The sequence below is a fragment of the Abramis brama genome (assembly GCF_963993115.1).
Source record: "Abramis brama genome assembly, chromosome: 25".
Taxonomy (NCBI): Eukaryota; Metazoa; Chordata; class Actinopteri; order Cypriniformes; family Leuciscidae; genus Abramis; species Abramis brama.
In genome coordinates, this window is record NC_139987.1 from 25,457,033 (window position 1) to 25,484,045 (window position 27,013).

At 36.5% G+C, this 27,013-nt stretch overlaps 3 protein-coding genes across 4 annotated transcripts; all 3 read left to right on the top strand.

The window, feature by feature from the left end:
- The first annotated feature begins 2,204 nt into the window (after positions 1-2,204).
- Positions 2,205-3,738, top strand: pnx (posterior neuron-specific homeobox). The gene is made up of 2 exons (XM_084105064.1): positions 2,205-2,471; positions 3,004-3,738. Exons 1-2 carry the CDS (start codon positions 2,339-2,341, stop codon positions 3,420-3,422), a joined length of 552 nt encoding a protein of 183 aa, XP_083961190.1. The 5' UTR covers positions 2,205-2,338; the 3' UTR covers positions 3,423-3,738.
- A 1,843-nt stretch (positions 3,739-5,581) lies between these two features.
- Positions 5,582-21,306, top strand: aebp1a (AE binding protein 1a). Of its 2 annotated transcripts, none has more exons than XM_084105058.1 (20): positions 5,582-6,116; positions 7,704-7,961; positions 8,043-8,099; positions 8,829-8,906; positions 8,983-9,066; positions 9,363-9,425; positions 9,532-9,591; positions 10,005-10,082; positions 10,458-10,567; positions 11,782-11,921; positions 12,012-12,096; positions 12,872-13,016; positions 14,164-14,243; positions 14,408-14,531; positions 15,248-15,444; positions 15,547-15,720; positions 17,107-17,485; positions 18,949-19,088; positions 19,241-19,340; positions 20,128-21,306. In XM_084105058.1, exons 1-20 carry the CDS (start codon positions 5,837-5,839, stop codon positions 20,619-20,621), a joined length of 3,126 nt encoding a protein of 1,041 aa, XP_083961184.1. In that variant the 5' UTR covers positions 5,582-5,836; the 3' UTR covers positions 20,622-21,306. The 2 variants fall into 2 exon arrangements, with proteins under 2 accessions (XP_083961184.1, XP_083961185.1); XM_084105059.1 differs by having other exon boundaries at positions 8,832-8,906.
- Positions 21,307-21,902: 596 nt separating this feature from the next.
- ykt6 (YKT6 v-SNARE homolog) lies at positions 21,903-27,013 on the top strand. The gene is made up of 8 exons (XM_084104295.1): positions 21,903-22,187; positions 23,777-23,898; positions 24,000-24,082; positions 24,779-24,879; positions 25,301-25,405; positions 25,950-26,015; positions 26,111-26,212; positions 26,307-27,013. The coding sequence occupies exons 2-8, from the start codon at positions 23,795-23,797 to the stop codon at positions 26,340-26,342; spliced, it is 597 nt and encodes a 198-aa protein (XP_083960421.1). The 5' UTR covers positions 21,903-22,187; positions 23,777-23,794; the 3' UTR covers positions 26,343-27,013.

Consider the following 27,013-nt stretch of genomic DNA (forward strand, 5'->3'; position numbering starts at 1 on the left):
TAGAAACTAACATAAATACACAAATGAATACACACACACACACATATATATATATATGTGTGTGTGTGTGTGTGCGCGTGTTTGTTTATGTGTATATATATATATATATATATATGTGTGTTTGTGTATGTGTGTGTATATATATATATATATATATATGTGTGTGTGTGTGTGTGTGTGTGTGTGTATGTATATATATATATATAGGCCTATATATATACACACACACATACATTATACAAACACAATCTTTTGCGATTAATCGATTTGAAAATATGAACAAAAATATGAAGCAGAAATGCTTCAGAAATATATATTGAGCAGCAAATTATATTAGAATGATTTCTGAAGGATCATGTGACACTGAAGGCTAATGATGCTGAAAAATTCAGCTTTGATCACAGGAATAAATTACATTTTACAATATATTCACATAGAAATTATTTTAAATTGTAATAAAATTTCACAATATTAATATTTTACTTTAAATATTCAGTTTAATTCTAAATTCAATAATAATAAATACTTTTTTATATATATATAAATGTATTTAAATATTTTAGTTTAACTTAAACATGCTATTCCGGAGACCTCAGAACTTTTATTCTGGAAGATGTTAGTCGATTTAATTAGTATCACAACAACTATTTACGCGCTCGACCACCGTAAAAATCACACAATTGCAAATATATGATATCATGGACAAAATTATTGGAAAAAAAATGTATCAGATGTTCAGATGTATCCAATTAAACAAAATCTTATGGGAGTTATGGCACATATTTGGCCTTTTTAAAAACTCTAGATATACAGTTCTAGAAATCGCATCACATTGGCAATTAAAGTCCATATTAGATGACCCACACAGTGGTCAATAATTTATACGTGTTCAACTTCAAAAGACTCTAAGAAAGAAGTGTATAATAAGGTTAATCTGTTTTCAACAGCTCCACTAGAGAACTTCTCGTGTGTAATTGAGCTGTAAAGCAGCGAAGCTCCAGGCACACTCCTTCTGCAGGACCCTTGCTGGTGCACCTCCTCATCCTCAGCGGCCCGGACAAAGACGCAGGTCAGGCAGGGTCAGAGACACTGGTGACATCTGCTAATTGTCCTGGTGGGCCGGCTAAGCCTCGCTCAGTGAATACCAGAAGCATAGTTGGCGTTGGCGCCTGGCAGCTGCCGTGGAGGGCCACCTCTGGAGGCTTTGGGGATTATTTACAACATTATAAAGCCTTTGTCTGGATGTTCCCACTGTGCACACAACTCATCAAGGTGGAGAGGAGCACACTTTGTACTGCATTAGATGTTGCAACATAAAATTGCTTCTGCAATCTTTGTTGCCTGCATGCATAAGAGCTTTTTAGATATTAATATGCCAATTAAAACAAACTTTTCAAAACACAATAAAGCATTTCTAAAGTGATTGTTTTTTAATGAGCACGTCCCTACGTGCATTTTGCATTCAATTATGCAATGTACTGAGATGTTTAATTGTTGCTTAGTTTTGTACAGAGCAGCTACAGTAATTGTTTTTTTTCTGTAGAAAATATCAAAATTACCTTTTATTTTATTTTTCATTTAGAGAAAAACATATTTTACTTTCTATTTTTAAATAAATGTTAAATATAAATATTCAATGAAATATATAGACATGTCTTAAAATTAAAGTTGTGAATTTTTAATAAAAAATATATAATACACTTTATATATATAGAAGTGCTGTCAAATCGATTAATCGCCATTAATCACACCTCACATAAAAGTTTGTAAATATATACGTGTATACACACACACACACACACACACATTCACAAACTTTTATGTTAGATGCGATTAATCCATAGACAGTAAAAAAAATTAATCGATTCGACAGCACTAATTTAATTTGACCTTTTTTTCCTATTTAATTTATTCTTATTTTATTATTTTAGTTTAATTTAAACATGCTCACTTTAGAACTTTTCTCCTGGAAGACTTTAGTCGATTAATTAGCATCACAACAGCTTCTCACGTGCTCGACCACCGTAAAATCACACAATTGCAAATAACGACAAGCACTGATACAAACAACTACACGGCTCTTCAGAAAAGGGCACATTTTAACCAGATGCAGGGCAATAAATTGCAAAGGAAACGTGTCACCCACTGAGACACATTCACATGTTAAAGTGTGTAAAGGAGGAGTTTAAAGGTTTGGTTTAAACACACTGAGGTCCTTTAACATGTTAATTTTACACGTGTCTGTTTGAGGTGTATATAAGCGGAGAGATAGGCAGATATCACAGTACTGTAGTTACACGCACACATTTACTTGCTGCTGTTGGAACTGACTGTCAGGATGCGTGAAGGAACTGGCAATTCTGCACTGCAGGGAAAAACCTCCTTTTCCATCGCAGACATTCTGGATTCCTCCAAATTCAACGGGAAGCATCAGGACACGCAGAGAGACGTCAGGACGCAGGAAAGCTCAAGTGAGTTTCATCCCTTCATATGACTGATATGAGAAAATAAATACGTTTTAAAAAGTTAAGTAGTATGTTTAAAAATGTATTGCATTCATTTTTATGTAGTTGTAGAAAATAGTGATTACGTAACGACCAATTTTGTACATTTCCAAATGAAAAATCCTTCCGGATATTCTCCAGGAGAGGGCAGTGTATGGTGTTTGTTTTTTCTGAAACATTTTAGTTGGACCTCATCCAAGGTTTATGTTTTATTTTTTAGAACGTTCAGAGAACATTCAAAAGTAACATTCCTGTAATGTTTGCAAAATGACAAAATAGAATGTTCCATTAACATTCGAATTCGAATGGCCAAAAAGGTTTTTAAACCGTTTAAAACAACTGGACGTTTTGAACTCATTAACGACTTCATAACTTAATGGGAATATTAGCAAAAAGTTCATAGAGCATATTTGTTATAGCTGGGGTGCCACAATACAATTTAAATTAAATAATTCACACACTGATTATAATGTTGTAATGGAAATTTCTCACATTTCAGTAAATAAAGACACTGTCAAGACAACTTCACCTCAGGACATCCCCAGCATTTCTGGCACAAAGGGAAAGTCAAAGCGGATCCGCACCGCGTTCACACTGGATCAGCTGCGCATCCTGGAGCGAAGCTTCCAGAACAGCCACTATCTGTCCGTGTTTGAGCGCCACTGCATCGCCACAGCCCTCCGTCTGTCTGAAACACAGGTCAAGATCTGGTTTCAGAACCGGCGCACCAAATGGAAGAAGGAACAAGAAGGTCAAGAAGGAGAGGAGCAGAACCATTGTGCACCTCCTGCCTTTGCGCAGAACTCTTTTCTGTACGCGCTACCTGGACATCACGCAAATCCTGTGCATTATTACCCAGCACCACAAACACCTTACCTGAACCCATCTTACCATCACCAGACCCTCATGATGTTCTGATCGACTTTTATAGCATGATGCCATCAGAGAACATTTATAGTGTGTAGTTCTTTAGAGTGTTAAAGAACAGAAACCAGTATGCTGATCTAAAGAACCATTAACTTTTGAAATCTGTCCATATTGAATCTCAAGAAAGTTCTTTGTTCAAAGGTGCTCAAAAGAACGAAGAAAGTGAATGAACAACAGCTATATTTAATGTGATATTTAATTTTTTTTAAATCCTTGACATAATATTTATAATGCCTTTGACAATTATATTTATACCTCATTTTAAATGCAAGTAATTGAAAAAGTACAATAAAGTTTATATTTTTGCACTTTTCGACTATCTTGTTTTGCCATTTCAGAAAGTTATATGGAAACACAATATATTTTGTTATAAATGAAATGCTTATGAAACATGCATGGTCTTAAATAGCTGAATTTCACTGTTTCACTAATATTTCCCAAAATATGATGTTGATTTAAAATCAGGCTTGATTTAGACTTGATGAAATAAGTTAATATATATGTGCACGCCAAGTGTTATGGAAACAGAAAGTCTCAAACGAGTGAATTAAAACCAGCAGCAGATTCATTTACAGATGGAGGGCAGAAAGAAAGGAAATCAGATGATAAGAGCAGAACTGAGTCATGGCTACAGTCTCCTGGCTCATGATGGAAGAAGATGATGAATATGAGCAAACGTTTTAAATGACTCCAGCAGAAACACATCTGTCTGTAATTCAGCACATGGATCTGATTAACGTCAGATGTCCGTTGGCACCATCAATAAATAGTTGCTTTTTCATGGTTTGCGAGAGAACCGTGTAGAAGATTCTTTAATTTCCCACATTCTGATTCAGTTTGCTTCATGCAAGTCTAACCAGGAATGGAGTCATAAATGTGTTGGTTTCAATAAAATAAGCTCTACAAGGCAAAGTTGAGAGCAAACATGTTTGACAACCATTGAAGGCTAAGAGAAGAAATATAAAGAAACAACCACTGATTGAGTGTGTTTTTCCAAAATCATGAAGGCGGATCTGTGGCATTTCTGCAAACTACACTCTCTTCAAAGACTTTTGGACCTTATTTGGTACTGAGCGGCTTTAGTGCTCCGGTTTCATCTCATTTGCTCAATGAAAAAATAGTTTGTAATGAAAGCAATATATATATATATATATATATATATATTTTTTTTTTTTTTTTTTTTTTTTTTTTAATGAGATCTGCCTTTGTACCTTCTGCTGAATCAAACCAGGTTTGATTTATTAAAGTATGAACTTAATTCAATTCAAGAAGTCTCTTCTGCTCACCAAGGCTGCATTTATTTAATAAAAAATACAGTAAAAACAGTAATATTGTGAAATATTATTACAGTCTAAAAGAACCGTTTTCTATTTGAATATATTATAAAATATAATTTATTCCTGTGATCAAAGCTGAATTTTCAGCATCATTACTCCAGTCTTCAGTGTCACATGATCCTTCAGAAATCATTCTAATATTTGCTTCTGATTTGCTTCCTAATTTTTGATCAGTTATCATTGGTGTTTCATTTGTATCATTAATACTGCTTTTTTTTTTTCACTTAAAAACTGAGGTGCATAAGCTCAGATCAAACCATCTCTCAGTTTCAAAAATAAATACAAAACCTGTCCTAACTGAAAGAAAACAAGTTGAGAAAAAGATTGAATCCAATATTTGGTGATAATATAGCATAACAAGGGATTTATACGCTATTTTTTATAGGCCGGTTATTTCAGAAACACCACAAGTGTAACAAGGTGTGGGGAAAAAATCCCCAAAAAAGTACAAAAATGATCCAAAACGTTTTTGGAAGGTATAGTTAAACCCTGTGTAAGAGAAATCAGTAAGTTTTAGTCCAATGCAATAACATATCCGGGTTAAAATGACCCAAAAACACAATATAAGGGTTTAATCTTACTTCACCTCAAACTTTTGAATGGTAGTGTATTAAGGTTTCCACAAAATATTAAGCAGCAAAGACGGTCTTACTTTTCCCCAAACCTTTGAACACAAGTGTACATTCTCTCTCTCTCTCTCTATCTCCCTCTCTCTCTCTCTCTCTCTCTCTCTCTCCCTCTCTCTCTCTCTCTCTCTCTCTCTCTCTCAGTCTCCTCCTCTTTCTCTCGGTGGGTTTGTCCTGCTCCTCACTCACTCAGAGGGGGATGTCAGAGGAATTCCATTCCACTGAAAGAAGGAAAAACAGCCACAATCCCGTTACATCTGACTTCCACACCAGCTTCATTGAAACCATCTCCGGCAGATAATCCAAGAATATCCAAACATCTACTTTTCAAAGACAGCCTGACGAGTCCAAGCTAGCCAGTTTTTGCTTTTCCAGCTGTCGCACACTTACCATTCAAAAAGAGACGATCTCTAAACTGCAGTATTGGTGTAGAAGGTCCCAGATGACCATGCAGGCACCGAGGGTTTCTCTGTACGCAACCTTATTTGCCCTCTGCTGGATTTTGACATTTGTTATCAATGAAGAGTTGGTTAATGCTGCCAAGTCCAAACAGAGAACCAGAAGCGTCCAAATGAGGCAAAACAGCGGCATTATTTCAAAAAGAGAAGATCTACATGATGGATTTTCAGAAGACACTCAGATGGACGAGCCTGGAGCAGAAGAAGTGGCTGAAAAAGAAAAACCAAAGGGGAAAAAAAAGACATCTGAAGAGTTATTAGCTGGTAAGTTGCTTGCTCAACATTGAATAAGACATTTCGACTGTATGTAATGATGTTTTTGGTGTTTGCAGACCATTTCATGTAGGATAGGAAGGCTGTGGTTTGTCATAATGACAGATATCTGGCTCAGCCAAAAGCTTTACTGGCTCCTTTGAGGTTATGCAACATTTTTAGTGAAAGCATGACTGGTCAGTCCACTGACACACTTTCTGCTGTCGTTTTTTCTTCCTTTTGTCTTTCATTTGGGGGGAGAAAAACATGAAGGAGGCATGTGGGAATGAAATTACAGTGTTGGGCTTGAAAAAGGGTTGAATGAGAATCACAGATGGTTTCTGAAAACACAGGTTTTGAATACGAAAACAAACATTGTGTGGGCTTCTCTCTGCTTCTCCGTTCTGCTCACGTCGAGTCCTGTGAGGTTTGGGAAACACAGACGGGAAGAGAGACAGAGACGACATTTGGTTTGAATTGAAGCACTCAGAGTTATCGGATCTGAGGCGGCTGTGTGTGTGACAGTCGGCGCGGACTGAAAACTATCAACAGGAGGAAGTTGCACAGCATCCGCAGGGAAAATTTTATCGGTCTTTTGTGGCTCGGAAGATCTCAATCATCTTGTAGGATTAACTTTGTCTCAGATGTTTCTCCTAAAATTTCTGGGGACAAAAACAGACCAAAATGAGACAATAGTTGTCATCCAGTAAAGAGTAAAAAGCTGTTAAATAAATAAAAGTCAAATGTTTGAGTTCAACTCTTTAGAGGAGAAATCTGTAGAAACTGATTTTTTTAAAGTTGTAAAAACAAAGATTATTGGAGTATGTTTTACAAGAAAACACTAGACTTTCTACTTCAAAATGTAATGTTTAATTCAATGTGTTACTTGTTGTTCCTTTGTAATTATTGTTCACTAGCAATTTATACGCCGTTCTTTTCTAAAGCAAAAGTCTCCATTTCCACTGTTTATTTAATCTAATTGCTTTCAAGGAGAAACAACATTACAGATATTAAAGAGACCTCTTTGGTAACTCTGTGCAGATGTTAAATCTTTAAACATAAGCTTGTGTAATAATTCATATCTGATAGGAGGGATGACTTCCAGTCCAAGCAGTGATTTATTTGTGTTTCCATGGTCTGGATTTAATCGGATAGTATTTCAAATGTTGCTTCCACCATCAGAGTGGTTTCAGTAGTTTATGACAGCCGTAAAACTTTATAAAAGCTTCTCTTTGATTTGTTAAATTTGAACAACTACGAGTTTGACTCAAAGCCGTCGTCTAAATAGGCAACATGTCAGTGTGACATCTTTATGTGTGAATAAAACAGGCGCCTGTACAAAAGAAAAGCACAAAATGGACCAATTGTATGTTTCTTTCTAACTTTAGGACAAACATCTGAGCAACATTTTGCTCTGGGTTTATGGAAACGCATCATATCTTTAACATAAATGCACAAGACAAATATGGAAGTGTTCTTTTGCATCAAAAAAAGATGAAGCTGAAACTTTTCCTTGCAGCTTTCATCCTCTGCCGTACATCATTAGATTAATGTTGATGTCCTTTGCGTATTTATATCATTCTCTCATTTATTGTCTAGCCAAGGCAAAGAAGGCGGCAGAGAAGGAAGCCAAAGCCAAGAAACCGAAGCCCACCAAAAAACCCAAACCTCCAAAACCAACAAAGAAACCCAAACCCCCAAAGCCCACCAAGAAGCCAAAGCCTCCAAAACCCACCAAAAAGCCTAAAGCATTGAAGCCCACCACAACGCCAACAACCAGAGAAACTAAACCAACCAGAAAGTCAACCATGGAGGAAGAGGAGGAGAAACTGCTCTTGGAGCTGGGATGGGACACGTGTATGTTTATACAATCTTCTGGCACATTATTATTTTAAAGTGAATCCTAATGTGGTCTTTAAATACAGTTTCTATGCTTAGTATTTCCAACAGTACCACCAAAGACAGAGATGAAGAAACCCATTGGCCCAGATCATGGTATGGCAACATATACAACACATAGAGAATTAGCCACATTGCAAAACATGTCAAAGGTGAAGTGTGTCAGAACTTTATCCAATCCCAAGTAAGACTTTTGAGCTCGTTGTAGCCTTCAGATCTCAGTTTTGTGGAGCTTTCTGCAAACGCAGATTCTGAGTGGGCCTAATTATAAGTCATTGGTACATTGACTTCCCGAGGAGTGTAAACAATGTGGTAAAAAAACAAAAATCCCACAGACTTATATTGAAGAACAGATCTGAGACCAAAGCATCATGACTTGGAGAAGAAACCACCTAGAAATCCTCAGCATCACGCTGGTGCCGAAATGACACACTTCACCTTTCATTCCCTTTAATTACATATTTATAGAAGCCCATTCCCACCACATACAGAAAAAAAATCATGCTTTGGTAAATCATAATTATGATATAAAAACTCATGACATACTAAGTCATATTGACGAGATGAAAAGTCTAATTTTGACATATGGATGTTACTATGACTAATGTCAAGGAAAAATTCAATTTTATCACTTTGCAAACTTATTATGTGACACTTTTAAATGTTTTCTGAACATTCTGAAACAACTTTGAATGAACATTCTATTAATGTTACTGGAAGAATGTTTGTTCATAACACTGACGTTAGCCAAAGTTCTGGAAACATTCCCTGTTTGCTGGGTAGTCACAATATTTCTCTTTGGTTATCTCTCGTTTTTTCTTACAGTAGACGAACACGGCAAGAAAGACACCATGACACCACCCTCAATCAAAGAGCATGACACGGATTACTGGGACGCCCGACGTATGTTTGAAGCAATGTACATTAGCATCAAATTCTCAAAATACTACTACTAATAAGCTATTTTATCACTTGATAGATGACGTTCAAGAGCCCGACCTCATCCCTAAAGTCAAGGAGCCACCCAGGACTGATGACCCAAGTATATACTTACCAATCCCAGGTAACAAAACTTGAAAAGTCTGGAAAAGTTGGTACTTGTAACAAAAAAGAAACCATAGCAACATGCTAAAAACCACTCTGAACACCTAAATAGCAACAGCAACACTCACCAACAACACCGTAGGATCTCTATAGGATCAAGTGTTGCAAAAGCAAACATCACATATGCAATTTCATTTATGCACTGAAAATGCAAACAGCAAATGAGCAAGGAATGCAATGCATAAATGAATGCAAATAAATACCATGTTATGTTCTCTATTACTTACATTTGTCAAATAATCCTTTTTCATCTAGAGGAAACCACTACCACCCCTCGAACAATCGCCCCTTGGTATGAGGAATATGATTATTCTGACTGTACGTTTGCACCATTTCAATCTTTCTCAAAGAGCTTGAATCTGTCATAATGTTTTGAATGCATAGAATATTTTTTTATCCTAATTTGCTCTCTCTGAATAATCAGTGGCAGCAAAGAAGCTGGAAGAAGAGCTAGAAAGAGCGAGAAAGGCCAAAGAGGAGAAGGGTCTGTAAATCAGTTTAATGTTTGTTCAAATTAAAGAGAATGGGCTTTTATTGCATGCATATGTTGACCGGCAGAGATGTAGTGAAAAATACCATTGTTATTTATTCACTAGCTGTTCTGTTTGTATTTCTGTGTCTTTTAAATGTTTTTATTATATGACAAAAAAGCAATAATTTCAGCAATACATGCTTAATGCATGCTTAATTGTTTTGATAATGTCAAATGTAAAACTGTAAATAATGAAACATTTAGTTTCATTGAGTTTATTTATTATGAAATTAACAAGTGCAAGTTTTTAGCACATTTCTCTCTCTGAGTTGTGCTGGCATTTATTCAATAGGTAAAACAACAAAGATGTACCTGTTTCTGAAGTCTCTCAGTATGACGCTCAGTCTCTCCATTCCCTTACACAGCGGAAAAACTACGGAAGATGTGGGAAGAGGAGGAGGAGGAGAAGAGAAAGCAGAAAGCTCCTCATGCCGAGCCAAAGAGTGAGTATTTATGGAAAACAGCCACAAATCACATTATAATCAGAGCAAAAACACAGTCTCTTATGAAAGTGGGTATTTGTAAATGCAGAAGTGGTTTTCTGTGAGCAAACTCTGAGCTGAAAGCAGTAAATGCCAGAGCTGACATGTTCTTCCCCCACAGTGATTTTGGTTTCCAGCTGGAATTTCTGGCTTTTTGGACCAGAACCGCTGTTGGCTTCAGCTTCAGCCTTTGTTCAGCACAAATGGTTTTCCTCTGTAAAAAATGAGAGATATTCAGTGTCTGAAATACATCTGCTCAGAGAAAGCTGTCAGTGCTCTTATCATAGGATTTAAGAGCCTTTAAGAAAGAATGATACAGTGTTTCTGGTCCTTCAGAGTGTCCTCCTCTAGGCATGGAGTCCCATCGAGTGGAGGACGATCAGATACTGGCGTCGTCTATGTCTCATCATGGATTTTCAGCTCTGAGAGGACGTCTGAACATGCAGGTACAAACCATATTACAGTTTCATAAGAATTAAAATATTGTGAGGAGGATAATTGATAGGATCATATATTTCAAAATACTTGAAAATATTCCAGTGCTTAATCACTGCAAACTTACTTAGTACAAATATCTAAACATTCTTAAATCAAGATACATTTGCTTGAGATGGAAAAGGCTTGTTTTCTGAAGAAAAAAAAAGTTAAAAGTTTTAAAACAAGAGAAAAAAAATCTGCCTATGGGGTCAGAAAAATAATATTGATTCAAATCCACTGGCAGATTTTTGTTTTTAAGCAAAAACTTTCTTAATTTAGATATTTTCAGAAAACAAGACTTAATATCTCATGTAATATTTGTTCTCATCTCACGTAAATGTATCTTGAAGAATGTTGAGATATTGGTACTGGAAAACAAGAACGCTGAGTAAGAAAATATTATTCATGCCAAAACTAGCCAATTCTGTGCACAAATATCTGAAGTAAAATTTGCAAAAAGAAGAAGATGAGAAGATTAAATAGAAATTTAAGCTGTTTGATAAAACACAAATAACAAATTGTAACAAATAAATAACGAGCTGTAAAAAAAGGCATGGCTTAAACCAGTCTAAGTGGTTTGCTGGTCTTTTTAAAGCTGGTTAAGTTGGTCAGCCTAAAACATCAAGTGCCCCAAAACATCAAACTAGTGGAAACTAGCTAGGTGAACCACAAAGACTTAAGCAAGATAATTCAATCTTAAATTTAAGCAGAAAACAGATTATTTCACAAACTATAGCAAAGACTTTATATATAGAAAGTCGGTGCACTCACATTACTGTGAAATATGGCGGGAAAAGTCCCGCCTTCTAAATATATGAACCAATCGTTTTTTTTGTCACGATTTGAGCATTTAGAAACAAAATATATGAGACAGTTGTCAGATTTAATTGATTTCAAATAGGAAATTGAAGCTTGGTGAACCGCTTTGGAGAAAGTGATGTTTCCCCATTCAAAGAGCTGTACTTGCATGACTGAAATAGCCGCCCGAGAGGCGTTTCAAAGATGGACAACGAGTGAAATGACTTTCCTTAAAGGGACTTTGATTTTAGTACTTGTGAGAGCAGTTAAGATGGATGTCATGCATTGACACATTAAGCTGTTGTGCGTAATGCACGTTCAAGATCATGAGGGAATATTAATGCATAAAAAAATCGAGATTTTAAAGTGAGCTTCTGTTTTGCAGAATTCGGCTGATGAGGAGGACGTTTACGGCGGAGCGTGGTGTGCTGACACGGAGGAGAAGGAGCACTGGTTTCAGGTGGACGCCCGTCGAGAGGTGGAGTTCACAGGGGTCATTACGCAGGGCAGGAACTCAGACTCACAGTAAGAGAGGAGGGGTTAAAACATTCAGACTTTTTCACTTGATAACAAGTGTTGCAGAAAGACAAGGAGTTGCTTCCTTCTCTCTTCCAGTAATGACTTTGTGTCGTCGTATTTCGTGGCCTTCAGTAACGACAGCCGGGATTGGACGGTGCTTCATGATGGTTACGCCGAGTGGGTCAGTTACATGCACTTTACGTTAAAACGGCATAAAACTATATTATAGATATAGTCAATAGGGGTGTAACGGTTCTCAAATATGACGGTTCGGTACTTACCTCGGTATTGAAGTCACGGTTCACTACGGGTTCGGTACAGCAGGGGGAGAAAACTAAACAAAAAATTGCTTCTTTTTTAAATTAAACTGTGTTTTTTTAACAAATGTGGATCACAAAACACACAAGTCGCACGGTTATATTTGTTGCAATAGCCAACAATACATTGTATGGGTCAAAATTATCTTACTTTTATGCCAAAAATCATTAGGATATAATAAAGATCATGTTCCATGAAGATATTTTGTAAATTTCCTACCGTAAATATATAAAACATTTATTTTTGTGAGTGAATGCAGCACAATCGCGAACATAAATGGACAACTTTAAAGGAGATTTTCTCAATGTTTCGATTTTTTTGCACCCTCAGATTCCAGATGTTCAATAGTTGTATCTCGACCAAATATTGTCATATCCTAACAAACCATACATCAATTGAAAGCTTATTTATTCAGCTTTCATATGATGTATATATTTCAATTTCAAAATTGTGACCTATGTGACTGGTTTTGTGGTCCATGGTCACATATGTGTTTAAATAAATTTTATTATAATAAAAAAATTCTTGAGAATAAAAAAAGAATAAAACGATTTGGGGCGAATACATGTACCGTTACACCCCTAATGTCAAGCATCTTGCATGGCCAAAACCTGTTTTTTTTCTTCTTCATCCCACAGCTCTTTTATGGGAATGTGGATAAAGACACTCCAGTAATGACGGAGTTCTCGTATCCGGTGGTGGCGCGTTACATGCGTGTTCTCCCGCAGAGCTGGAACGGCAGTCTGTGCATGAGGATAGAAGTGCTCGGATGCCCATTACCCAGTAAGCACTGCAGCTCTCACCTGAGCCTGACTCATTCGTTTCAATGGTGCTCACTGAAGAGCCAAATGACATCCAGCTCTATCCTTCTCAACGTCATGGGCTGAGCTTGAGCTAGTCTATCTCCATCTCTGTGGATCTAACACTGGAGGGAATAGTGTTATGGGTGGGGTAGGGTGTGGTCGGACCTTCTAGCTCCACTCATTACACCCAAATTACATAGAGAGATAGGGATCTGGACTTCACGCTCCACCCATTTGTTTTGATAAACTGCTCTGAAATACATTTTTATATGACAGGGCCATAACCAGTTTCCTTCACTGTTCTATTTCTTTATGATGTATATAAAAGAAAAGCCTGAAAAAAAAAAAAAACATGGTTATGGCCTTGATATATGATATTAATCCAAGACAAAAAAAATTATATTGGAACTCTAACTCTATTTGAAGTTTTTACCGCAACAAAGTCAAAATGAGCATGGCATAAAATAAAAAGTAAAAATCGTGACTACGAAGACTAATTTCAATTTATGTCATAATTAAAACATTTTGAATCTCATAATTATTACTTAATTTCTCATAATTGTGACTTTTTATTTCATCATTGACTTAGTATGCATTCATTTGGACTTTTTAATCTCACAATTTTGTCATCTCATTTGTATGACCTTATTATTATGCCTTTATTATTATAATTTAGACTTTTTCATAATAATGACTTTTTATCTCATGACTTAGTATGTCATACTTATGTCATTTTATGTCATAATTTTGATGTTTTTCCTTATAATTTCATAATCACAGCTTTTGAGTCTCATAATTATGATTAACCAAGACATTTGTTTTTCTTATGTGGTAGAAATGGGCTTCCATATCTAAATAATATTTTTCTATTTAAGAAAAAAAATCTTTGAAATAAAAATCTTTTTCAATTTACTATATATTTTTAATCATATTTTGTCACGCAAGTCTTAAAAAGTCTAAAATTATGTTGTTGTTTTTTTGTATTATATGACAGAAATTGGCTTTCATATATAAACAATTACATATCTAAATGTGATTTCAAATAACATTTTTCAAACCAAAAAACATTTTTTTTCATCATTTTTTGTCATGTATGTCTATAAGCTCAATTGAGTCTCTCTTACCAGCTAGCTATCTGACTGAGAATGACGTTCCACCGACGGATGATCTCGATTACAGGCATCACAACTACAAAGAGATGAGACAGGTGAGACGTTTACAGTCACACAGGTATTCTCAAGGTCACTGAGGTCAAAGCTGAGGCTCAGATGCACGTCACAACACGTGCAGCGTGAAGTTTGGACTCTCTTTTATAGTCTTGTGGAAAAGCTGCTGTCCTGCAAGTGTTTTCATGTATGTGTGTATAAACAGATGATGAAGGTCATAAATGAAGAATGTCCCAACATCACAAGAATATACAACATTGGAAAAAGCTCTCAAGGGCTGAAGATGTACGCCATGGAGATCTCAGATAACCCTGGAGAACATGAGACAGGTAGTTTCTAAGAGGGTGTGATAGATCTGTGTCAACCCGGCCAGTTAAACTGCAATTTTAAAGTCCCCCGTAGTCAATAATTGTATCCCTTAAACTCATCTTTGATCACCAAAATGACATATTTAAAAAAAAAAATTGAAAAAAATTGTTCATGGCTTAAAATAGCTTGAATGTAACTCGACACCCTTGCCTCATTTAGTATACGAGGTTCTATAAATATGCAAATGAGCCCCGCCTCCACTCACTCACTCAGCTCAGAGATCCACTGGTTGACGATCACACGTTGATCTGATTGGTTACAAGGTAGTTTGTGACGTCAGAAACACCAGCGATTTCAAAGCGTGTTTTTGAGACTGTCTTTGGTTCACTGCAGTTTTAAGGAGAAAATACTCAGCAATGGTGTCGACTTATGAATTTACACATGGTTTTTCTTAAAGCATATTTAAAACACCACAGAGACAACATTAAAAACTTGATTTTCACCACAGGGGGACTTTAATAGAAATTGTGCATCTGAAAGGTTATATTTCATACCTTCCTTTTTTTAAATTCTAAAACTCGTTTATTTTACGGTTTAAATGGGAAAAAGTTATTTTTTTCTCAAACTTTTGCACCTCGCTTTGTATAAATAGCCTACAGATATTTTATTGTTTAATAGCCAATTGATTGGTCAATCACTAATTTGCTCCCACCAAGTCAAACCATGTTTTTCTAAGGTGAACCAGAATTCCGGTACACAGCAGGGCTTCATGGGAATGAAGTCCTGGGAAGGGAACTTGTGCTGCTCTTGATGCAGTTCCTGTGTAAAGAATACAACGACGACAATCCGCGAGTGCGCCGCCTTGTGGAAGGAGTGCGCATCCATCTAGTGCCGTCCCTGAACCCTGACGCCTATGAGCTGGCCTTCGAGATGGTGAGACACACTTTAAACAAATAATCCCTGTTCTCGGCCCATGCCGTTTCTGTTTGTCATGTGTGACTCATTGTTTTCTTGGGCGGATACTTGTTTGTCTAGGGCTCTGAAATGGGAAACTGGGCTTTGGGCCACTGGACAGAAGAGGGATACGATATTTTCCAGAATTTCCCAGACCTGAACAGTGTCCTGTGGGGTGCGGAGGACAGGGGATGGGTGCCACGGATCGTTCCCAATCACCATATTCCCATGCCTGAGAACTTTCTCAATGGCTCTGTGAGTGGAACTGAAGAAAGAGCCCTGTCTAGACACAAAGCTGCCTTCAAGTCAACCTAGATAGATCCTACTTAAGTTTGGAAAAATGATTTAAAAAATCTAAATCAATCAGTAAATAGATGGGTAGATGGATAAATGGATTAGGCAATTTATGGAAGCTTGTTTCTGCCACACAATAAAACATTTAAAAGATAATTACGACTTTTTATCATGCAATTCAGACTTTTTTTTCTCCTCACAATTGCGAGTTTATATATTGCAATTCTGACTTTATTTCTTAGAATTGCAAGTTTAAATCACGCAATATCCGAAGTGTGATGTGTAAACACAATTGGGAGAAAAAAGTGAAAATTGTGAGATAAAAAGTCGCAATTACCCTTTTTTAATTCAGTGGCAAAAACAATAGCAAACCTTTTCAATAATTTTGTTTTCAAAATCCAGACAAATACAACAAAGATTTTTTTATTTTTTTTTATTTATTTAAATAATGCATGGTGATATTTACAAAAATGAGATGGGAGGGGAAATTAGATTTCAATGCTTTTGCATAGTCGTAAAACTTTTGCTCCCAAAAGTATTGCGTTCCCCAGAGAAACTTCACGTTTGTTTGCAAAGGGAAAACTATATTTCAGTGCTTTTGTGAGCAAACACAAAGTTTATTGAGATAAGGCAACAGTTTTGCAAGAGAATGCTACATTTTTGCAAGTGAATGCAAAAGCATGCATTGAAATATAATTTTTTCTTTCATCTCATATTGTTTTCTAATTTTATATTATTTATTTGAATTGATTACAAGAGTAGTTTCATGTCTGTCTTTGTATTGTACAACTGATACTTTTTAGAGAGAGTAATCTGATTACACTGTTGAAGATGTTAATTAATTATTTTAGAGTAACTTACCCAACACTGATTTTCTGCAATACAATTTTTCTTGTCAAGTAGCCTGCCTAAATATTGTTGCAAGGATGTTTCAGATATTTTTCACACTGTAAAAAAAATGCTGGGTTGTTTTAACCCAAACCCAATTTTGGGTCAAATATGGACAAACCCAAAGGTTGGGTTAAAAATGTAATTTAAAAATTTAACCCAACGGCTGGGTTTGTCTATATTTGACCCAAAGTTGGGTTGAAACAACCCAGCAGTTTTTAGAGGAAAAAAAAAGCTAAAACTAATTTTTGCAACAAAATAAAAAGCAAAATACACCGGACAATGAGCAAACAAAACTTTTACAGTCATTAATGACTAAAACTAAATCTGACCGAATCGAAGATACAATGGTGTTCATCTCGTAAACATAATTCTGACATGACTTGAAGGCAGAATAGTTCTGTCAGTAATTTATCTTCCAGAGTTTCATTTACAAAACAAACCAAACCTGCACTCTAGGTCGCAGTTGAAACAAAAGCGATTATCAGTTGGATGGAGAGGACACCGTTCGTTCTGGGCGCTAATCTCCAGGGCGGAGAGAAGATCGTCACGTACCCCTTCGACATGCAGCGTCCACCCCGGGCCACGGACAGCAGGGGGGGGCAGTCGGGGTTTGAGTACCACCACATGAACGAAGAGACATGGGCCAGGATTCAGCGACAGAACGAGGGCGCTCTTCGCGAGACGGCGGACGAAACCCTGTTTCGGTGGCTCGCCATGACGTACGCGCACAGTCACCTGACCTTGACGGAGAACCACCGCGGGTCCTGTCACACCGATGACATCACGGGCGGACAGGGCATCATCAACCGGGCCAGCTGGAAGCCGGTTGTGGGCAGTATGTGATGATTAAAAAAAATTCGACACTCTAAAAAATGCTGGGTTTTTTCAACATAAATTTGGGTCAAATATGGACAAACCCAGCCGTTGGGTTAAATTTTAAATTAAATTAACATTTTTAACCCAATGGTTGGGTTTGTCCATATTTGACCCAAATTTGGGTTAAAACAACCCTGCATCTTTTAAGAGTGTAATATTTGTTAAGAGTACACATTAGCCTAGAATTAAAGGGTCACCAAAAAATGAAAATTCTGTCATTGATTCCTCTCCCTCATGTCGTTCCAAACCCGCAAGACTTTCGTTCATCTTCAGAAACAAATCCATATGAATCGAGTGGTTTAGTCTAAATTTTCTGAAGAGACTCGATCACATGAACAGATTGAATTTAGATTTTTATTTACATATAAACATTCATCAACTTACACATCAGTTGTGAGAAACAGAAGCTTAAGCATGTTAGCTTGACGTGCGAGAACCAATGAGGTTCATTCTCGTGTTACGCAGCACGTTTGAACTTCTGCGAGAACCAATGAGGTTCATTCTCGTGTTACGCAGCACGTTTGAGCTTCTGCGAGAACCAATGAGGTTCATTCTCGTGTTACGCAGCACGTTTGAGCTTCTGCGAGAACCAATGAGGTTCATTCTCGAGGTTCATTCTCGTGTTACGCAGCACGTTTGAACTTCTGCGAGAACCAATGAGGTTCATTCTCGAGGTTCATTCTCGTGTTACGCAGCACGTTTGAGCTTCTGCGAGAACCAATGAGGTTCATTCTCGTGTTACGCAGCACGTTTGAGCTTCTGCGAGAACCAATGAGGTTCATTCTCGTGTTACGCATCACGTTTGAGCTTCTGCGAGAACCAATGAGGTTCATTCTCGTGTTACGCAGCACGTTTGAGCTTCAGCAAGAGGTTTTGTTCTCACACGGCAAGCAGGTTCGGTTGAGCTTCTGTTTATGTTCGCTGATCAATGTTTAAATGTGAATAAAAGCCTAAATTCAATCTGTTCATCATATGAAGCGATCTTGTCTCTTTAGAAATTTTTGACTAAACCGCTCAATTCATATGAATTATTTTTACAATCTCTCTATGAACTTTTTGAAGCATCAAAGTGGTAGTTGTGTAGCTGTCAATGGAGGGACAGAAATCTCTTAGATTTCATTAAAAGAACTTCATTTGTGTTCCAAAGATGAGCGAAAGTCTTATGGGTTTGGAACAACATGAGGGAAAGGAATTAATGACAGAATTTCCATTTTTGGGTGAACTATCCCTTTAATTTACCCAGATAACAAAGAAGTGTTCCAAGAATGCTTGGCTAACGTTCCCGTTAAGTTATGTAAACATTATTTCTGAATATTCTCTGAATGTTCAAAACAACAGATGCAGTAGAGGCACTTACTCCCCTTTATTATCTGTAAAGGAAAAACACTCCTCTTACAATTACACTTTTCTGTGTTGCTTTAGGCATGAACGATTTCAGCTACCTGCACACCAACTGCTTTGAGATTTCCATCTTTCTTGGGTGCGATAAGTTTCCACATGAAAGTGAATTGGCGTCAGAGTGGGAAAACAACCGAGAGGCTCTGCTGGCTTTCATTGAACAGGTTACTAAACACATACAGTTCAGATCTCTGTGTGACATAGTGGCTGAAGCTCAAAGCCAGAAGGTGGACGGATGCAGAATTTATATTTCTAGACAATGCACATTGGGACAGCAACAAAGTCTCAAAAAACATATAATTTCTGTGACCCGCAGGTGCATCGAGGCATTAAAGGAGTTGTGCGAGATGTCGGTGGGAATCTTCTAGCAAACGCCACAGTGTCAGTGGAGGGAATCAAACATGACGTCAAAACAGGTAACAGACATTCTGTCCTAATAGGTCTAAAAGGAGTAGATTAAAAATCGAAATCATGACATAAGAAGTCATAATTATGACTTAAAAAGTTTAATTTATGACTTTCTATGTCATAACGGACTTTATGACCATTTTTTTAACATTTAATGTAATATTTAAGTCTGAATTTCTCATTTTTGTCATAATTTCAAAAATTTTATGTCATAATTCTGACTTTTTAAGTCAGAATGCCAACTTTGTGTGTCATAATTTCGATGTCTTTTTGGCCTTGTTTCAAAGACAGGGCTTAGACTGAGCCAGGATTAAGCCTTAGTTAAATTAGGACATTTAAGTAGCTTTTATAAACGTGCCTTCAAAAAAAACACATTACTGGTGTGCATCTTGAGACAAAAAAATGGCACTGACATATTTTAAGATATATCAGTGCAAGTAGCTTTCTGTTAAAACAGCTCAAACATGCATTTTAGTCTCGGACTAGACTTAAGCCTTGTCTGTGAAACCGGGGGTAAATGTCATAATTATGGCTATAATGTCATAATTATGATTAGTAAAATCATGTTTTTTTTTTTCTTTTGTGGAAATGAGCTTCCATGCATACATGTGACCATTAATCAACATCAGAGAATTGTGAACATGTTGTTCAGATATTAACTTATTCAGAGGGACTTTAAGTAAATATTTTAGGTCAAAGGGTTTTGGCTGGCAAAAAAGCTTGGGAATCCCTGCTTGGGACATATCTTTGTAGTATATTATATGCTATATTAATCCAGACTTTTATTTCTCAAAGCTGCCACTGGCGATTACTGGCGTCTTCTCAACCCAGGCGAGTATCGCGTCACTGCAAGAGCGGATGGTTATTCTTCTCAGACTCGTCTTTGCATTGTGGGCTATGATGCCAATGCTACGCCCTGCAGCTTCACTCTGACCAAATCCAACTGGGCTCGTATCCGACAAATCATGAGCCAGAGTGGGAAGAGGCCAAGACTGGTTACCAACACCCCCGGAAACACGAACAACCGCGTCAGCGTCGAGAGCACAGGGGCCGCCGCGGCCCCCCAGAGTGACCGTCTGCGTCGCCTACGACTGATGCGCATGCGTAAGATGAGAATGGAGAGGATGAAAGGCATCACCACAACCACAACAACCACAACCACGACTACACCTCCACCCACCACACCAGCAATGTCAACAACAGATGCCTCTTGGCTTGACTTGTGGTTTGAACTGGACACTGCACCCACTCAAGACTATAACTTTGAGTATAGAATAGATGAAGATTAGAGAAGGATTGTATATGTGGAATATTGCCCTCTTTATGCATTCAGGCTCATAAACTACAAATCACTCTCTCTGTGGAACAGAGTATAAAAGACAGAAATATCATTATTTAATTCAAGGAGTCTCATGTCAATAGTCAGAAGAATGAGGTATTACCAGTGTTGGGCAAAAGTAATGCATTAGAATATTCTGTTATTCCCTAAAAAAGTGACTTATTGTGTTACTTTGATACTTTTTATGGAAAGTAATGCGTCACATTACTTTTGTGTTACTTTTTCTCACCTGGGCTGGCCTTGCTTGTTTGTTTGTTTGTTTGTTTGTTTGTTTAAAAAACAAAACTATTCAGCAATAAAAATTAAATAAAACACAAATATGCTGTTTATCTAAAAGTAGTTTTTGCTTATTCATATGGTTAAATTGGATAATCAAAAGTCAGCAGCAAAGACATTGGTTAATAAAGTGAGATTAAATGTTCACATTTAAATTCAGATATTTTGTTGTAAATTTAAAAGTAATGTATTACTTTACTAGTTACTTGAAAAAAGTTACTTAATGCATTACTCCCAACACTGGCTATTACTATTAAAATAAGGCAAAATTAGCTATTGCTGAGCTGTTCTCAATTTACATACTTGTGTACACGAATATTATAATGTCCACATTTTTTCTAATAAAATGTCTCAATATAATTTTGTTATGTTGTGATTTTAATGTTATGTATAATGTAAGTCAAAATTCAAGTTTTTGTACATTATATGTAGCCTACATTAAGTTGTAGTTTCAAATGATCTATCACCATCATGCACTTAATGAAGACATTTACATTGAGATTAATTCATTAGGCCTACTGTTTAAATAATAAGTGCACTGTAAATCCCTCATGATAAAATCATGTGTTAAATAGTATTGTATAATGCTAAAATGGTTGATGGGCTGGTTTGTAGACAGTCAAACAGACTAGAACATGCTAAGAGCAAAGCATCTTTATGATGATTTATTATTTTAGCAGCAGTGCCTATATAACATTAAAAATTCTGCAGGGTTATTATGGTTTAATTTGCCTATGGCAGCTTGCATGAGTGTGGATTAGGGACATTTGTGACACTATTTATCATATCTATGCTTTATATGTCAGCTTTCAGTTTCACAAATAATTACTTTTATTTTTCTCTTTCATGAACGTGCACTAAATTAGAGACTTTTGTTTTACGTACGTCCGCTTTCATGAATGGACATGAGACTTTTATTTTGTGCGCGTCAGCTAATATGGTTGTGTATGAGGGTCTTTTATTTTGAAATGCCGCTTTCTGCCAGCTAGCAAGTTTCTGTGGGGAGAAAAAAAATCCTCGGATAGTTGTGATCTGATTAAATACCTTCTGTAAACCTGGACTATCCTGGATGCCAGTGATATTATAATCCATAATACAAATAGTAATTATTTTAATATACACAATAGCACGCCAGAGACACCGTTGTCAGTTTAGACAAATAACGTTAAATAAAAGTTCTTCTGATCTGTGTAGATTAGCTGTTAGCGGATTAGCTTCAGTCTTGTTTTATACAAAGCAGGTAAGAATGACAACTGTTTATGTATATTTATAATGTCACATCTCACATTATTGAAACGGTTTCAGAAAGATTCATATTAAGAAAGATTATTCTGGAGACATCGGGGACTTTTAGAGCTAAGTTAGCACGAATGCTAAGCAGCTGTTAGTCATCAGCCTGTTGAACTGTATTAAATCATAATGACAAATCCGAATAAAGGTTAAAGTATCCTCTTTATAAACCTTCTGATAATCTGATCCGAGGTTTCCATGTATTGGGATCCTCTCTAGAGGTCCTGCATACGCTGATATGTTATGGGTGTGGTGAAGTGGTTAAAGGTCTGAGTTGGCAACTAAAAGGTTGTAGGTTCAAACCCAATGAACCATTGTGTTCTTGATCATAACCAGGGGAATCTAATGGTGTCACTTTAAATCTAAGCTAAATGACTGCTAGCTATATTGTCCTGTGCCTCCTGACTTGTGTATAATCAGTGTAAGTCGCTTGGGATAAAATCATGTGCTATACAAGGTTATTATAGTTTTGCTTTTTTAAATTAGTTTTTATTTTAATATCAAATTTCCTATAAATTTCAGTTTGGTTTTAGTTAGTTTCATTAATGGTTTTGTTATTTTATTTTGTGAACGCATTTCTATTTAATTTTTATATATTTAGTTTTAGTTTATATATTCAGTTTTAGTAATTAGCAGAGTTAACAGAACACTTCCAGTTAAAGACATTTCATTTCAGCAAAGTTTAATGTTTGCAGTTTACAGTTAACTCTTGTGAAAACCTCTTAATAATTAAAATAAAAAAATTGTTGGAGGATGAACAAAGAACCAAACAAATGCAACTATAAAGTAAAAAATATTCATTCATATTAAAAATTAAATCTTGTTAAACGTGGTGTATAAGAAAAAGATATGTGTATGATTATTCTTTAAGGTTATTTCTATGATTAATCCTTTTAAACATTATTCTTGTATTGATCCATTTATGCTTTTTGTCTATTGCATCGTTTTAAATAATATACTCATATTCAAATGTTCTATTCAGACCAGACATTTAGTATACTTCTACTCTGACAAATGTACGTCTGTTTCTGGGCTAGACATGCTATTTGTTTTTTCCGTTTTCTGCTCAGTGTGGTATCTAGACTAATATGAGTGGCAGGCCTATATTGTTTAGCCTAGTTTCACATGAGATGTTGATCTTACCTGGAATTAAGGTACAGCTGCTTATTAATTACGAAAACGATTTTTATTTTTGCTAATTATTATTTTTTGAGTAACTGTTGTCAGTTTCGTTTCGTTTTAGTTTTTCATTTATGTTTAAATTTCTATTTTATTTCAGTTCACGAAGATGTTTTTTGACCAATAGTTTTAGTCTTAGTTTCATTTTTCGTTTATGAAAATAACCTTGAATATCTGAAAAATCAATCAATAAAAATAGTTCTGAATGAATCAACCTCAGTGTTTATTATTTATTTTATTATGTCTTATTTAATTTATAATTATAGGAAATTATTATTAATAATTATAATTTTTTTTGGTTATCCAAAACAATAAATAATTCAATAAAATGAAAATAAATCATAAAATAATGTGTTGCAGGTCCTGCCGAGAAACACCATGAAACTCTACAGTCTGAGCATCTTGTATAAAGGCTCGACGAAGTCCAACCTGTTGAAGGCGGCGTACGATCTGTCATCATTCAGTTTCTTCCAGAGATCCAGGTACAGCTTCTAGGACACATTGCACTGAATACTAAACCGTTTTAGGTGTTATCATTGCAAATGACTGCAAACTGCATCTATAATGTGTTTTTGTTTTCCAGTGTTCAGGAGTTTATGACGTTCACCAGCGCTCTGATTGTTGAGCGTTCACCGTTAGGAAGTCGTGCGTCTGTCAAAGAGCAAGGTCAGAGATTACTCTGTTTCCTCCTGGCCTGATTGTAGATGTTGAGTTTAATTGTAGCTTGTGCAGGATGAAGGACTAGTTATTAGGTTTACTGTGTTATTAAAGCATCAAACTGATCAGCTGAGCTTCTGAGAGCCTCAAACTCAGTTCACTAGAGTTACACAGAATGCTTTCCTACACTTTAGCATAGTTTTATAAAAGAGTACAAATTACAGAAATAATATACTGAAGTGAGAACTGAATGTGATGTTTTTAGACACTTAATTGCATGTTATAAATAAATTTATATTAAATGGAGTTTGCTGAACTAAAATACATCTTCATATTTAATTTCATAATTATATTATTTTTTTAAATATGGTTAACTTGCATGCAGATTGTGAAAAGCATTTATGGTAAAAATATACTTTAATGTAATTTCTATTGAAACTTGTATGTATTTTAATATATTTGTAATGTCATTTGTAAGGATGAAGTTGGAATTTAATAAATTTAAAATATATTATCGAATATCGAATAACACACACAAAAATAAGCAGGTACTTTACATATGTTTAGTATGTTAGTCAACAGAGCTTTTTAAAATATACTTTAGGTTTGAAGTACACATTCAGTACAGTCCATCTTTTTTCCCAGTGGTTTGTATTGATTGTGTGTGTGTGTGTGTGTGTGTGTGTGTGTGTTTTTCCCTGTTAGAGTACTTGTGTCACGTGTACGTGCGGAATGACAATCTCGGTGGTGTTGTGATCGCAGACAGTGAATATCCCTCCAGAGTCTGTTTCACTTTACTTGACAAGGTGTGTGTTGTTGACTTTAAGCTTTTCAGAACCAATACCAATAACATTAGCAAGATAAATACTGCCAGTTAATCTATCTATCTATCTATCTATCTATCTATCTATCTATCTATCTATCTATCTATCTATCTATCTATCTATCTATGTCCATCTCTCCGTCTGTCTTTCCATCCATCCATCCATCCATCCATCCATCCTTCTTTCTATCTATCTCTCTTGTCTACAGTCTTTATTATCTAATTATTATCATTGTAAAGACAGTACAAGAAAAAACATTATGATGTGTACATTTAAAAATGTAAGTGTCAACTTTAATATTAAATATAGTTTAAAAGAATATTTTTAAAAAATAATTCTGAGATGTTTACTGATTAGGCATCCCCATTCTCTCTCTTGCCGGGTGTGTGTGGTGTGTGTGCAGGTGCTGGATGAGTTCTCCAGGCAGGTGAACAGTATAGACTGGCCTTCTGGATCCCCGGCGAGCGTTCAGTACACAGCACTGGACAGTCATCTGGCCAGATACCAGGTGGAGCAATCATCAAAATAATGATCAAACTGCATCAGCCAAGATAAGCCATGCAGTGGTCAAGATTTAAAGGAACACGCCGACTTTTTGGGACTTTAGCTTATTCACAGCCAGGTGCTGAGAGCAAATCCCTCCGCCCAAGTAGCAGTGCTTCGCCTTCTGAGAATATAGTTCCCAGTATGTATACGGTTAGAAGATGGCTGTGTCTCATGTGACCTTGTTATTTGTACACGCTGTGACTATACAAATCACAACATGTTAATAGGAAAATGTTGGCGTTATTTTGTCACTTATTGGGAGCAGTATGCTAGCTGGAGCCATTTACCTCCAGTCTTTGTGCTAAGCTAGGCTAGCGGTGGGTGCGTCAGACAGAGTTACGGCACGCACGGAGATGAGAAGGGTATGTATGGACTTATCTAACTCTGGGGGATACGGTGAATAAGCTAAAGTCCCTAAAAGTCGGCGTGTTCCTTTAAGGGCACTTGATTAGTGAACACATTTTATTACATCTTACAGTTTTATGAGTTTATTTCCTGTTCTGCAGAATCCACGTGAGGCGGACGCTATGACCAAAGTGCAAGCTGAACTGGACGAAACCAAAATTATTTTGGTGAGCAAATGATGACATTGTGAACAGTGTGTTTAACAAGTCTAGCTTATATTGATACTCGGTATGCAGAATGAATGATTTTTTTGTCTCTCCAGCACAACACGATGGAGTCGCTGCTGGAGAGAGGAGAAAAACTGGATGATTTAGTTCAGAAATCTGAGCATTTGGGAAACCAATCAAAAGCCTTTTATAAAACGGTCAGTACTTCACATGCCCATGAACACAGCAACGGTCCTGAGGACATGCAATTTATCGCGTGTTTAATCTAATGTGATGTTGATTATGTTCTAGGCACGCAAGCAGAACTCGTGCTGTGAGGTCATGTGATCGCGATCTGATTGGACTGGACTCTTCGGCCACCTCTCCTCTCTGATTTTCTATTTCTTTTCCCTCTCTTTCTCTCTGTCCTGGTGTGGGCTGGTGCTTTCATCATGCAGCAGTCATAGCGAATACATGAGAGAAACGATCCAACGGTACACAATGACAGGCTCAGAGGGGGCTGATTTCCCATGATGCACCACACTTACCACCATCGGTTTTCATGTTGTGTGAGAACTTGGTTTTCTTCAGCGTTCCTTGGCGGTTCCTCAGGGTCTGGCACAAGCTCAAAACGGATCCAGATAAAAGCATAGAGGGGCTCCAGTCAAACGTCCCCGCTGTGCCTTACTTTTAGACACAAGTGTGTTGACATCAGACTGTTTATTTAGCCTTATCTATGGACAACATGTGAGTGAAAATGCTGCAATCTCTATATTTAGACTCGTTATTCGGCTTTGGCAGTTTTGAAGCGCCTTGTAGAGTGAACATGTGACGTGAATTCTTTTTTAAAATGTGACAACGGTGAACAATGTGTTAAATATTGATGTGTTCATGACGTTTGGATTCTCAATCCGCAATATTGTGAGTGACTGACCAAATTAAATGTTTGTGTACAATTCTAATACTTTTTTTTTTTCTCTCTCTCTTGAAAATGTAAATAAATAACTGAATCATATTGG